The sequence below is a fragment of the Coturnix japonica genome, chromosome Z (genome assembly GCF_054131305.1).
Source record: "Coturnix japonica strain WE chromosome Z, WE-NBRP24, whole genome shotgun sequence".
NCBI classification, from domain to species: Eukaryota; Metazoa; Chordata; class Aves; order Galliformes; family Phasianidae; genus Coturnix; species Coturnix japonica.
The window spans coordinates 80,561-95,000 of record NC_140702.1 but is presented as its reverse complement, the minus strand read 5'-3'; the positions used below and the strand labels follow the sequence as shown (position 1 = coordinate 95,000).

The 14,440-nt window shown below is 47.1% G+C and overlaps 1 protein-coding gene across 4 annotated transcripts in view; it reads left to right on the top strand.

Moving 5' to 3' along the window:
- The window catches only part of ZCCHC7 (zinc finger CCHC-type containing 7), an 87,600-nt gene extending 81,555 nt beyond the window's left edge, over window positions 1-6,045 (top strand). For all 4 annotated transcript variants that reach the window (XM_015850090.3, XM_015850093.3, XM_015850089.3 and 1 more), the window contains 3 exons: window positions 260-358; window positions 4,146-4,263; window positions 4,698-6,045. In XM_015850090.3, the coding sequence (XP_015705576.1) occupies window positions 260-358; window positions 4,146-4,263; window positions 4,698-5,134 (654 nt within the window). In that variant the 3' untranslated portion in view covers window positions 5,135-6,045. The remainder of the gene's footprint in view (window positions 1-259; window positions 359-4,145; window positions 4,264-4,697) is intronic.
- The last annotated feature ends 8,395 nt before the right edge of the window (window positions 6,046-14,440 follow it).

Genomic DNA, 14,440 nt, shown 5'->3' with positions numbered 1-14,440 from the left:
CTTGTATGCAGAGCCGAAACAGTATGGCCAGGTGGAATGGATTTGGAACATGTCTCTTCCCATCTCATTTGTGATGCTCAGGGTTAAACTGCTCTACAAAGTTGCAGAAATATCAGTAGCGTGGTTCTTTTGAACTCAGTATCCCAACAGCAAGTAGGGATGGTTAGATTCAAGCTTAATAAAGTTTTGTAGTCATTTATTTTTAATTCAGCATTTGTAATACTGTCTGACCCCGTCATCACCAATTTCTGTCTTTCAGACAATCCCTGGACCAATCAAAGCAGCCAGCTCCCAGTCCGAGCACTCCGCAGCCGCCGTGTACTGCTACAACTGCTCCCGGAAAGGACATTTTGGATATGTAAGTCTCAGCAGCCTTTGCCTCAGTGCTGGGTGTGTCTCTGGAATAGAAATTCATCCCTCTCCCACAGGTCATGGCTGGAGAAAAGGGCTGGGGGAGTCAAGATAATGCTGCACGCAGGGGTGCTCTAACGAAACATTTGAGAGTCTGCAGCACTGCTGAAATCAGTGTAGGCCCTTGAGCAGTGATTTCACCCATCTAATTTTAAAGATGTGGAAAAGAAGTCACTATGACGGGTTTGTTGTTTGGTTTTTAAGTGGGTCTGTGGGGAGAAAGAATATGTAATGGACAGTCATTAAACAGAGGTGTGTTTTTTTCCCATTTTTTCACTTGGTTTATGGAATGAAACAGTAGAACCTTCCTGCCATATCATCAAACATCACAAAAGGTTGTTTATAACAGTCAGCCCAGCAACTGGAATTTCTATTTTAGGCTTTCTCAGTTTCTACCTCTTCTGAGGATCCCAGTTTGTAGCAGCTGAATTAAGCTTAATGGCATGCTGTGAGGTACAGAGGTGGTGATCATGAGTGGTAAAAATGGAGCTGTGCTGCATCTTCCAGGGTTAGTTCAGACTTCTGTCACCTTTTCTAGCCTTCCACCATGACAAGCACAGCTCTGGCCTTGCGGATATCTAGCTCAAAAGGTAGAGGGGTTTTTTTTTCTTATAAGTCAGTAGCCACAAGTATTCTAGGAAACGAGGGTTACATGTGTGGGGGTCAAGTTTATTATTTCCTACTGCTAAGAAAGTAAATTGTCAGCAAATCCCTTCCTCTTTCCTGCCTGCTCTGTGTGTTCACTGCTGAAAAGCATGCCTCTGTTTTTGACTAAATATTTAATCTCTGTGGATAATAATTGAGACAGGTAGGGCAAGTTTGCTAGCATGTTCTCCTGGCTGATCTGAAAGAGGAGGGATGAAAAATTTCAATGCCAAGCAGTCTTTGGAGACAAATGAAGGCATTCTCTTTGAGCACTATGTTGAGGCCATTGTGTGTATTATGGACACGCTGCTGCCTTCACGGATGTCTTGGAAGAGCCAGGAAATAAATGGCTCTTGCAGTCCAAGCTAGGTAAGAGGCATCAGCATACTGGTGTTACCTGTGGGAAGTGCAAGCACTGCGGGCACGACCTTGGCTATGGTATGGGAGTCCAAATCCCCGACTTGATGCATGCAGGGGGTCTGCTCAAGACATGGCTCCAAGATGTGATGACAGTGCAGGACTTTGGCAATTTAGTCATGACAACCATCTCGTTCTGTCTGGTACGCGAGACTTCAGTAAATAAAAGTTTTCACAAAGGCAGCACTGAAACCAATCCTGTTAAACAAAAATGGGAATAAAGCCACTGCCAGTAAAGTATACACTGAAATGAAGATATGAAATGAAACCTGGATTGACATGCTTGAGCAAAAAGTGAGTGTTTGCTGGCAGGGAATGGGGAACAGTTTACTCAACTCCCTCAAAAATGGCATTCAAGGAAGGCAGCAATACGTGCTTACAAATGAGCTTTAAGAATAATTAGTACATTCCTGAGAGGAGACAATAATCATTACTTGGATGGAATAGGTAGAAATGGTATAGCACGAGTCAGGGAATAAAGTGAGTCAAGAGCAACATTTTACAGCTATCAATGTTAAAGATAAGTCAGTATTTTCCCTAGCATGCAAGGAGCAGAAATAGCCTCAGCAGTGACTGAATGAAAATTGAGAAGTCAGTAATAATGCAGAAGGGCAGAAATTCTCACCAGATCTTTTGGTATGCACACAGAAAAGCATCCCAGATGTGCATTGCATTATATAACGATCACTGGGTATTTGCCTTCAAATCACTAAACCTTCCCTTTGCAAATGGCTGCAGAAATGGGGCTGGTGGTCTGCTATGCATATTTATGGAGATCCAGCTGGACAGGCAATACGTGTGAGATTTGTAGCTCTCACTGACTAAGAAAACTGAGGTCAAAATCAATGTCTGTACTCATGCAGTGAGCAGCCCTGTCAGAGCTCAGAAATCCTGGCTATAATTAAAGGGGAAAAGTATGGGTTTTTTTCGAGGGTTTTTGTTTTGCTTTGGGGTTTTTTTTGGTAGTTTGTTTTATTAGAATATTGTTATCAGTAAACATTACTGATAAACATTAACATTTTTCCCCCATTTCTGCACCGCAAGAACTCTCCTGCATTGCTTTTCTTGAGCATTTAAAGCAGAGGAGTAGCAGGCTACCAAGAAGAGAAGGTTGCTGTTAGTTTTGTGGACATAACACAGTTAGTGCTTCCCACGGCAGTCCGCTTCTTTTCATGTTGCCATTCAATCTAGTTTAGGAACATCTGAAGTTCTGCTTCTTCGTTAGAAGCCTGGCTGGGCAGACCACTCCCAGCAACTCATGCAAGAGCAAAGAAGTTGGTAGATCCTGGAGCTGAATGCACCAGTTTGTGTGAGAAGGTCACTGTGGAACACACTGCGGGGGGGGAGGTGGCAGAAATTGAAGTAATTATGGCTGCCAATGCTTCTAACACCTGGCAGTTATATTTACTGTATTTGCTTTGTTATTTATTAATGCAATTGTATTTTTAAACTCGGCATCTGCTATGGAGCTAGCAAGGGAAAAAGTCCTATTTTTTTAGTAGACCATAGTCTGTTTTCATAGTCCATTTTGGACAATCCGCACCTCCAAGCCATTCTGTTTCAGAGTCCTTGGCAAAGATGCGCTCATTCTGTGGGGCTGCAGCAAGTTTTAAGGCAGCAGGGATAAGGAGCTGACCAGTAAGCGCGGATGTGCCTTGCATTCACATTGCAATATGCCAGTCACACAGAAAATTCCTCCTGCAGGCTGGTAGCAGGCTCTGCTTTCCATCCTCTGTGTGTCCCCTCCAATGACAAACACTGTCCCAAGAGCATTGAACAGTACAAAGTGTGTGGCAGCAGTGGCAGCTTACCTGGGAGGAAGGGCACAGCACAGTGCTTGTAGGACATGGCTGGATTGATTTTTCAGTGCAGTTCTGTTTCAGCAGAAAAGAGGAGTGCTAATTTTGGTGGCACGTGCATTCAGGTTCACTAATGCTTCCATGTCAACAAGTGAGCAGAATGAGAAGTGATGAAGAGCTGCAGGGCAAGCCAAAGATGTGTAGCATCCCAGCCACTGCATTTCACAGATATCACAGAAGGAGAAATGTGTCTTGAGGTAGTTCTACATCAAGCCAATCCATATTGCTTTCAGTAGCTTCCATGGCAGTGCTTACCTTTTCTTCTGTTCAGGGTAGGCAGAAAGTTCTGTGCTGGGCACACGCTCTTCGTTAGGTGCCATTCACATGAAACAAAAGTATTTCAAGTGTCATTTCGCAGCTTTCCTCTCACCTTAAACCTGAGGAGGTGAGTGGGGAACTAGGAGAGGTGAGGGAGGAGGTGTGTTTGTGGGGTGTACTGAGTGGAATTCAGTCTGACCCAGCAGTGCTCCCTTGGAGGACACCGCAGAGAATAACACAACTCTTCATTTGACTTCATCCAAGAAAAGGCCATCTGAAGCTGAGGTGAGGAGATGAAATACGTATGAAATGCATTGTTTATGTGTTGCTCCTCTAAAATGGAGAGAGGGGAGTGCAGAAGGACATGTTAGGGAAGGGGAGTCTTAGAGGCCTCGTGTGGCAGAAGTCACAAATGCAGGAATGAAACAGTGTGGAATATTAAGTGGAATAGATAGTGTAGAGATAGGGTGATGAACACCTGCAGAGTCCATCTCATTTTGATTCCCATAAAATCATAACTCAGCCTCATCTAGTGATTTAAAACGTGTTTTGCAGGAGTGCACGGAGCAGCGCATGCGCGGAAGCATGTTCCCTGCTTCTCCATTCATCCACTACTACGATGATGAATATGACCTCAAGAGGAGAGCAAACAGATTGAAAAGAAAGATTGCAGGTATGGCACGTTTTGGGAGATGCCCTTTTATTTTCAGTCCTGTGAAATATTTCCTCCTGGGCTTGCTGCTTTCTGAAATGCAGTCAAATTGTTTCCATGTCTTGGGAAAAGCTATAGGAATTTGAAAAGGTACTCCAGGAGCAGTAAGAGATTTGTGACCGTATTCCTCTGTGTACCATGGAAATGTATCATGTCAAAGCCCCTAGGTGAGCATTGTCAGATGTTTTAATTCTGCTGACACTGAAGTAGTAATAAAGGAGCGGGAGGAAGCTTAAACTGTAAGTCAATAAGGTTGGTGTCTATGGACAGTAAAAAACTAGCACAAAAAAAATCTACCAAACAGAGTCACCGTGTGCAGGGAAATCTGCAGTGGCTCTGGCACGGGGCTTCAGGTTTCCATTGCAGGAGCTGAAGGGAGCTGCTCTGTTTTACAGAACTGCAGGAAGCCGGCCTTCTGCCAGTACAGCCTGAGACACCACGGCAGGAAGGAATGCATGGAGGGCGCAGCTGCAAGAAAGAGCCGTGGGAGGAGCACAGTAAACGTAACAAAGATGAGTATCACAAGAGGAAGTCATCATCCTGGGCAGACAAACAGAGAGCAAAGAAACACAAAAGTGATGTTGAGAGGGGCCATGAGATGGAGGACGACTTCCCTAGAGGGCATCATAAGAAGACATCCAGGGGTAGCAAAAAACATCACAAGTCCGTTCTGCGGATACATGGCAGCAAGGAGTATAGCCAGCAACTTCTGGAAGCTGCTAAAAGGAAGAAGAAAAGGAAAAAACAGAGGGATTCTAGCCCTGATGTCAATGAGAATTTATTCCTTATTAAACAGAGGAGGAAAAAGTCTAAGAAGTCATCCGGCTGGTAGGAGGTAGATGGGTAGCACTGGCAGTTACTGGTCCTGACTCTGTCTGTTTTTTGTTTTGTGACTCTTTACACACTGAATTAGAGTATGTCTCTGAGCTGGGCTGGATATGCCCAGGCTTCAGTCACACGAGAAGCATCTCTCTCTACTTCCAAAAGAGATGCTTTGTCTGTTGTGCACTGTTCACTTGGCAGGTAGCGTTTGATGTTTGTGTCTGGAATAACTGCACTTTTTCAGCAGTCCTAGAGTAAGTTTGCTTTATGTGTTGTAGCGTGAAGGGCCGGGCTGGGGAAGGCCCGTGCTGCTTTGGGTAGGATTTCTTTCTTTTCTGGTGAGATGTAGCTCTGATAGCAGGATCTTGGCACAGTGCAGACACTGAAGGGAAGCTTTCACATTAGCAGGAGCTGGGGTCTATGTGTGGAGATGTGCACGTTCCCATCAGCCACTCTCCAGAGTTCAGTCCTGTCTCTTCTAGAAGGTGCTCTGAAGGTGTTGCTTTACGCTTTGGGAAGTGACAGTCTCCCACCTCACCCTGCAATGTAGAGCCACCACCATCAGTGCCACAGCTCCAGGTGCCATATGTGGTCAGTCTCTGACTGACTGCATTCCATCTCTCTGCTGACTGTTTAGAACAGCAGGAGAAAGCAGCTGAGAAAATATATCAGAGTTTACATCTCATGTTAGATACGTCTCTGTTCTCCTTGATGTGGGAGGTGTGTCCGCAGAAATGGTAGAGCATGGAAAGTGTATTTGATTCCAGGCACAGTGCTCTAAAATTTAGTAATTAAATTTATTTGTAAGACAGTTATTTTTGTACTCTGAAATTGGACATTTATGTTGTTTAAAGTTTTGTAATAACAAATACTTGACCAAATGAATAATCCAAATAAAAATTCACATGGGGATATCTAAAACCACTGTTTGTTCTACATTGTCTTTCATTGGGCGGGCAGAACTACTTAAGGACGCAGCATCTGCTTCCCTTATTTTCTTTTCTATTTTCTTTTCCCTTTTTCAGTGCTGAAACCGCAGCACTGACAGATTTCCTGGCTTTATTGATTCAGGACCTGCACGGCACTATACCACCACTTTTGCAAAGCAGGAGGAAGCAACTACCAGCACGTTTCTGTGGGTTGTTTAGCAGACTAGCAAGTGTGAGAAGCGACAGCAGTATTGCAAAAGGTATACTGCCATGCTTTTGAGGCTGCTATATGAACTCTTCAGGCATTTACATTGAATTAATGTTTACTAACATTAATTATGAGTGATGTGGTCAGCACACTGGAGGGAAGGGATGCCATCAGGAGGGACTGGGACAAGCTTGAGAGGTGAGCCTGTAAGAACCCCTTGAATTTCAACAAGGCCATGTAGAAGGTTCTGCATGTGGATTAGGGCAATATCAAGCATACATAGAGGCAGGTCAGTGAGTGGACTGGGAGTAGCCTTGAAGAAGAAGGGCTTGGAGACATTGGTTGATGAGAAACCCAATGTGGGCCAACACATGGCCAGAAGGCTAATGGTATCCTGCAGTGCTTCTACAGAGGGGTGAGCAGCAAGCAGAAGGAGGCGATTTTCCTCCTTTACTGTAATGATGACCTAGATGAGGGCACTGAGTGCGCCCTCAGGAAATCTGCAGATGACACCAAGTTGGCTGGAAGTGTGGATCTGCCTGGGGGTAGGAAGGCCTTACAGAGGGATCCGGACAGGATGGGTCATTGGCCACTTCATTTCAGAGGTACTGATGTCTTCAATTGGCCCACGTGCAATGCCAGTGTGATGTGGAGCAGGTGAGTTTTCCTAAGCCTTCCATGTGAGGTACCCAGCTACTCTGACAGGAATTAAATGGGCCAGGAGTCCAAACTGAGGAGTTCCTCTGAGGTTCAGGGACCTTAACCGGTCCTATTTGACACTGGACTCTTGTATGGATTTTTTCAGTTTCAGGTTTGTGTCTGAATTGTCTTGGGAAGCCAATGGCAGAGAACTTAAGCAAAGTCAGTAGCTTATGCAAGAGGCTGGGTGGCCCCACAGAAGCCTGTATACACCCAGCCAGGAGCAGATTGTGCCCTGCCTATCAGTAAACTCCATGGACAAGGAAGGAAGTTGTTTCTATTTACCTGCTGGTGAACCCATGCCAAGTGTCTGGTCCAGATGCTCGGCGCTCCCTGACCACACTGTGGGGTTCCACTCATAGATCTCTTCCTCGTGCTCCTTGAACCCAAACTGGAGTCATTCAATCCCGGCAGGCTGCTGTCCATACCTCCTGTAATTATCACTAGACTTTCTGTTGAGCAATTAATTAATGGTACAGAAGTTCATGTGATGATAGCGAAGTTAAATTTGCATTAGGTGGAGAGGGCAGGATGCCAGAAGGAACAAGAAGGACTGATGCATTTTCTACCAGCAAGAGATGTTGCTGCACGAGTGCTATTGAAAAGAAAGCACAGCATTAAAATTCTGTTCTGGACCTGATGACTTACAGACCGGGCTACTTTCATCAAGCTCCATTTTATCCTATTAAACTCAAATGTGCTTTGGCCTGTCATTCCTCCCACCTGCTATTTACTCCCTCCTTTAAAGAACTGTCACTCTTTACTCCAGAGATGCCTGGGACTAAAAAACATGCTTATCCCTGGAGAGGGCACAGACTGGAGGTCACAGCTGATGTGCGCTGGTGAAGCAGCATGAGGAAACCTACATTGCGTGAATAAATAAGTGGCTGTAGCTCAGCCGGGGCTGGGTGGAAGAGACAAGATGGATGGATCAAAAGGTTGCAGCCTTGTTTGGTAATGGGGGCAGCCGTCCCTGGAGTGAGAGGGGAGAAGGGAGCGTTTGGTCTGTGATTTGTTGCGGCAGGGCTGAGTTAGGAAGCAGCGCTGCCATTTGAGGTGTGTGTCTCTGCGGGATGCCTGCGTGCGCTGGGAAGGAATTAAAGGTATTCTTTTTAACAGAGCAGAGCAGATAGGCGGGCTCCTCTTTGAATCCTCCTTTTCACCAACGTCTGCCTAACATACATGGATACATCTGTTATATTTGCAGATGTATTGAACACGTATGCATTCACGACGGCTCGTGCCTTTATACATACGTGTGGTGGAATCACCTGGGATTTCATCTGAGCAGGCATGCCTGAGCAGCACCATGCGGCGCTATGGGAGCACTGATGCATTGCGAGTGGGCCATGCAGTGCTCTGAGCCATGGGCACAAAGGGGACGTGCTGTGAGGTCACACTGCATCCAGAGCAAGCACCAGGCAGGAGCAGCATCCAACATTTGAGAGGAGATACCTCCATGCTGGCCCATGGCCACAGACAGGTCTCTCTCCTTTTCCATGCTGTGCGTGCTCAGAGCTTTGCAGTGGACTCTGCTGGGTTTTCTGTGCGCTGTGCTTCTTCATTTAGCCCCAGAGCTTTACCTACATGCGTTGTGGGCGTCGTGGTTCGGATGCTGCACCCACAGCCCTGGTGAGGCTGAGCAGAGGCACAGCACCGTGCTGAGGTCCCACCGAGCGGCCGAGGCTTTGTGTCAGCGCTGATGTGAGCTCAGCACGGCGGGCGGTAATTGCACTTTTTTGCATTGCAAAATGATTATTAGTGCCTCGGTTCATTATCAAAGCAAATTTAATTTTTCAGTGTAAAGGAAGCGGTTGTATTTATAAATGAAACATTGTTTATACAGGCAGGAGAAAAAAAATAATAATATAAAAATTAATTCATGACAAATGTAAGGAAAATTAATAGTCTTTAACCGGGACAATATTTGACTGTCTAATTGTCTAATTGTGCTCTGCCAGGTAAAGCACACTCTCATTTCTGCTGGCTCCTGACAGAGATTTCCACTGAAGTGTTTTGCACTCCTGATGAAACCACGTTTAAATATTTCTTTAATTAATCTTGCGCCGAGCAGCCGGGTCAAACCGTGTCGGGGTGCTGCGGCGGATCTGAGCCTCTGCAGAGGCACTGGGTGCATTCAGGGGGGTCTCGTCTCATCCGAACACAGTCAGGCAGAAATAAGAAAGAAAAGGTGAGGCACTGGAACCTCAGGGCGCAGAGATGTGGTGGATTCTCCATCCCTGGAGGCACTGGAGATCAGGCTGGATGGAGCTCTGCACACTGATGGAGCTGTGGGTGTCCCTGTTAATTGCAGGGGAGCTGGACTAGACCTTCAAAAGTCCATGTGAAAAGGTTCTATGGTTCTATGTCTCTGGTTCTATGAGGGTTTCCGTATCCCTAGCTCAGGACTAGGCTGTCTGTGGCATCAGCTGTCCCCTTCTCAGGACACAAGTGCAGCTGTGACACCCACGAGCACCCTCTGTATGCAGCAATTCAGACTCGAGGACAGCGTGCTGGCTCATTAATGCTCTCCATTACCCTCGGGATCAGTTTGCCAGGGATGCTGGTTGCGCTGGATCCCTCCCAGTTGGCACTGCTGTGCAGATGGAACTCACAGCATGCAGTGAGGGGGCACAGAGCCCACCACAGGGCTGCACATGTCCCTGGTGGGTGCACAGGGCCGGCCCGACAGGCAAATCCCTGTGTGGTTCAGACAGACTCCATTGGCAGTCCCAGCTCTCACCTTGCCCCACGCAGCCTGGCACAGCTCCGCTCAGGACAGCTTGGAAGCGTGCAATCTCTTCAACTCAGCCTGCCAACTTGAAGCCAATTTGCATTGGATAATTATTTTCAATTAAGTGATAACAATCCTGTTCCGAACAGAAATAATCTTGTCCAAAGGCCAAACAGTTTATCCTGTCTCGGAGATGAGGCTGCAGCCTTGCGGAGGCACACGTCAGTGTCAGCACTGTTATCACCTCCGCTGTGCTGAAGGGAACGGCCCCTGCTTGGGGAGGGTGCAGCAGAACCCGCTGTGCTAACTTAGCAGCATCACAGTGCTGTGCTGCAGGAACCCGCTGTGCTCAGGGCCCTCGTGGTGATCCAAAGGGTGTGAGACCCTGCTGGCTCATTCACGTCACTGGGTGGGAGTGGGGCTGTGTTTCATTGGCACACCTCCATGGTGAGCCCACTGCTCTCCTCCTCCTGAGCAGGGCAAGCATGTGCTTTGCACAGCAAGGGTCACCCAGAACAGAGGTGTGCACAGACAGGGCTCAGCATCCCCATGCAGCTGTCTGATAGTGAGGATCAGACACGGGACAGACACCTGATTAGGAGCAGCACCCCATGCAAGAATGACAGAGCTGAATGGGAGCAGCCCACAGATGCTGTGTCTGTGTGCCCTCCCCTAGAGGCTGGCTGTGTGCAAGGGTCCGTAACTCACAGTGGGCAGTAACCACAGCTTGGTGAAGATTACACATAGATTTTAAATCTGAGAGTCTGCAAGTAGTAAGAAAAGACAAATGGGAGAGTCTGCAGCCCGCAGAACAAGGGGTCAGCAGGGCTCCTTACCTTTTCCTAGGGGGGTGAGCCCTAACCCTAACAATAGCTCTTACTCAGACTCAATCCTAACCCAACCCTAATTCTGACCCTAACCCTAACGCTAACCCAAAACCTAACCCTGACCCAACCCACTCCTAACCCTCACCCCCCCAGAAATACCTTGCCAGTGTGACAGAACTGTCAGGAATCTGCTTCAGAAGAGTTGAGCCTGTGGCCGTTTGTTGGCACCACCTGATGGATGTCACAGGTACCAGGCAGGCAGAGGCAGCAGCTCAGCCAAAAGATGGGCAGGTGAAAGACCTGATGTCATACACCTGCTGTGCTGAAGGAAACAGCCAAACAGTCTGAGCAGGGGGTGCCCAGGAGCAGCGGGTGGTGCCTGATGAGAGTTGTTGGCTTTTATTTCTCCTTAACTTTCCTTTTTTTTTTTTTTTTTTAATCCACTGCATTCCAGTCAGTTGGGAAGATTGGAATCCAAAGCTCCTGCAAGTGAAAAAATAGCAAATCCAATATCTTTTTAGTGGTGTTTTTATATTCAAATTAGACATAATCTCTATGAATAAAATTACTGTTCCCAAAGGGATCATGCCCAATTTAAATGTATAAAATGTCATTAAAGGGGTGCTGGCTTGCTATTAAAATTTAACTCCAGCAAACCCCTAACGTCCTTTGTATTATAGTCTTACAATTAACCCAGAGATGTACAATCTGGTACTGTACAGTGAGTGCATTGTTTCTGACAAGCCCGCAGCCAGACCAACTGCTGAAAGCATCACCACATCCGAGCGGAGCTGCTGCGCTCCTGCCCCTGGATCCTGCTGCTGGGACATCCCACTGGGGTCCCCCACATGTGGGGCTGATGCCCCTTTCCCTCTCGGTCCAGGAAAGCTGCCTTAGCTCGCAGCAGGCAAAGGGTACAGGACGTCCTGCCCCAGAGCCCTTCTATCTCAGAAACAATAGGCAGCAGGGATGGGTGTTCATTCCATCCCACGAGGGATGGGAAACAACACAAGAATTGCATTGCGAGAGAAGATGAGATTCAAGAAGTACCTCAGGAACCTGAACTCACAGTGTTCTATGGGATCCGGTGAGATACAGCCCCAGGTCCTGATGGAACTGGCTGATGCAGTTGCTGAACCTCTCTCCATCATATCTGGGAACTCGCAGCTGTCAGGTGAAGTCTCCACTGAATGAGCATCACAGATGTGTGTAAAAAGGCTCCTAGGGAGAGTCCTGGCAACTACTGACCAGCCAGACCGAACCAGTGCCTGGTAAGGTCATGTAACTTATCCTTCTTTAAGTCATGCTAAGGCATATGGAAGACAGAGAGATGGTAAGAGATGGCTTCACAAAGGGCAGACCATGCCTGACACATCTACTGGCCTTCTGCAATGGACTGACTGCATCAGTGGAAAACTGCAGAGCTGGTTTTCATCTACCTCAGCTTCTGCAAGACTTTTTATGTGGTCTCCTGCAAGACAGAGACTAATGGTTTTAAACTGAAGAGGGTCATTTTAGATTGGATATAAGGAAAAAAAATCACCACAAGTGTGAGACCCAGAAGCTGCCCAGAGACTCTGTAGATTTCTCTTTATTGGAAGGGCTCAAGTCCTGGTTGCATTTAATTGTCAGCTTAGCAAACTGCAGGTGAGCGAATATCTGTGTTACAAAAATACACATTTAACTAACGTGCAATTAATGGGGCAAAATATTCAAAACGATTTCTTACTTTGGAGGAGTGAAACGCCTTCCAAAGCATTTTATTACGGCTGCAGTGTTCCAGATGCAAAAGCCACACCTGATCTTCCTCGTGCTCTCTTTTTCCCAAAGAAACAGAAGAGACACCTTAAAGCCCAGCACTCCTATGCATAGAAGAGAGCCACTGTGCTCCTGCAAGGAGAGGACTCAGGCAGCAGCATGGAGTGGGCCCCCCAGGCCTCTCAGATTAGCCTTGTCATTGTGTTTATGAGTAAGAGAATCTTTTGCCACTGCAATGTTTTTCCATTAGCCATTACAAGGAGATGCTGCTGGAGGGAACAAGGAAAAGGCTTCTCCTATGCATGACTGAGCCACAAAGGCCAAATCAGAGGGGCAGGTTGTGCCCTGGGTAATTCCTACCTTGATTTCCATGTCAGGACTCGATAAGGCACGTAACTTCTCCCTCCCTGCACACTGCAGAGCCCACCCCCTGTCCACAGATGCTGCCTGGATCTTGCTGCCAGCGGAGCCCCAGCTCCATGCAGGTGCCCAAGAAGTGGTGGGAGCCTCTATGCAGGCAGCAGCCAAATGCAGAGCTGAGCCCGGGTCTTTGCAGGCTTCCAGTGCCTGCATAAGCCCAGAGACCCAGCAGCATGCACATAACCCTCATCCTCATTGCAGACACCTCCCCAGGCATCTTCTGCACATCCTGCCCCAGGGAGGGGGGGTTTTGCTTCCACCACCAATGAGAAGCAACAGCTCGATGAAAATTACATCTCTTTTCTAAAGGAAGTTCCCAGATTTATGCTAATGCCCGAGTGCTTCTGAGCCGTCAGGTGACTGACAACGCATCAAATCACATTTTTTGCTTTAACATACATGAATCCAAAATGGAAACAGTGACAGATTTGGCATCCGGCAGCCTGGGGGAGAAATGCCCCATCCGGGCATTCGCAACAATGGATTGCATCTAAAACAGGTCTGCGTTCGGTCCTGACCACTAATGCTCTGTTCAATCGCATGAAGAAATAAAAAACACAACAACAACAACAACAACAAAAAACCCCTTTTTAATTCTGATAAGGAAAACAGTTTAATCATTGTAAGAAACTATACCTTCAGGGTATCGCTCCAAAATACAGGCGGAGATTAGGAGGGATTTGTGAGATGGTGTTTATTCCCAACTTAGGTGCTTTCCATAAATTAATTATAAAAGCGGGCCCAAGCCAGCCAGGAGTGCGCTGGGAAATTCTCAGAGTGTTCGTCATTTCCATGCACTAATATTCATGCCATCTGCCTGCTGCTCTCTCTTTGCTCCATTGTCAGCAGCAGCTCGTTTTCTGCACTGCACCGAGTCCCCCTCCCCAGCCCTGCCGCAGGTAACTGCCCCTGGCACACCAATGGATTCCTACTGATGGAGGAGGGGATCCCCTCTGCTGAGTGCCAGGGGTTGGGACGGCAGCGGGGAATGCTCAGAGAAGGATGGGATGGGGCTTGAAGGGCAGGGAAGCTCACCCTGTGCCTCACCCCACTGCCCCTACGAGGCCTGCAGCACCCCAGGAAGCTCTGCAAAGCCCTCAGCCTACCTGGCAACCAAAGGGTAAAGGACCAGCAGTGCCAGAGCAAATTAACCCATGGGCTTTGATTATCTGACCCTTCTCACAGCCCTACTTCTCATAAAACCAGGGAGAGGAAAGGGCTCCTGCATCACTTACGGCTCCAGCATAAGTGCACTCCAGCAGGACCTATATGTGCTTGCAGTTAAAACAGGCAAAATGCCATTTTTTTTTAAGCTCTGCCATTTACTGCCTTTATAGTTTTGAGTATATATGTGAAACTTTTCATTCTACATATATCTATATCTATATATCTATATCTATATCTATATATCTGTATCTATATTTATATATCTATATCTATATTAATCTATAAACCAATGTGTTCTCACATAAATGTGGTTTCCTGTTACAAACGACATGGCCAAAATGCTGTTATTGTCAGCACTCCATCACAGCCATGCTCCACTTCCAGCAGCAGGATGGGGAGGCTGGAAGGGAAGGGGAAAGGTTGGGGTGCTGGGCAGCACACACTGCTGACACGAATTCTCACCTGATAAGAGGGGGAGATGTCAGTGCTAATGATAACTCAGCTCCACACAGCACAATGAAATTTCAAGCAATTATGAAAAAGTACAATGGCCTCTGCTGGCCTAATCTGACAG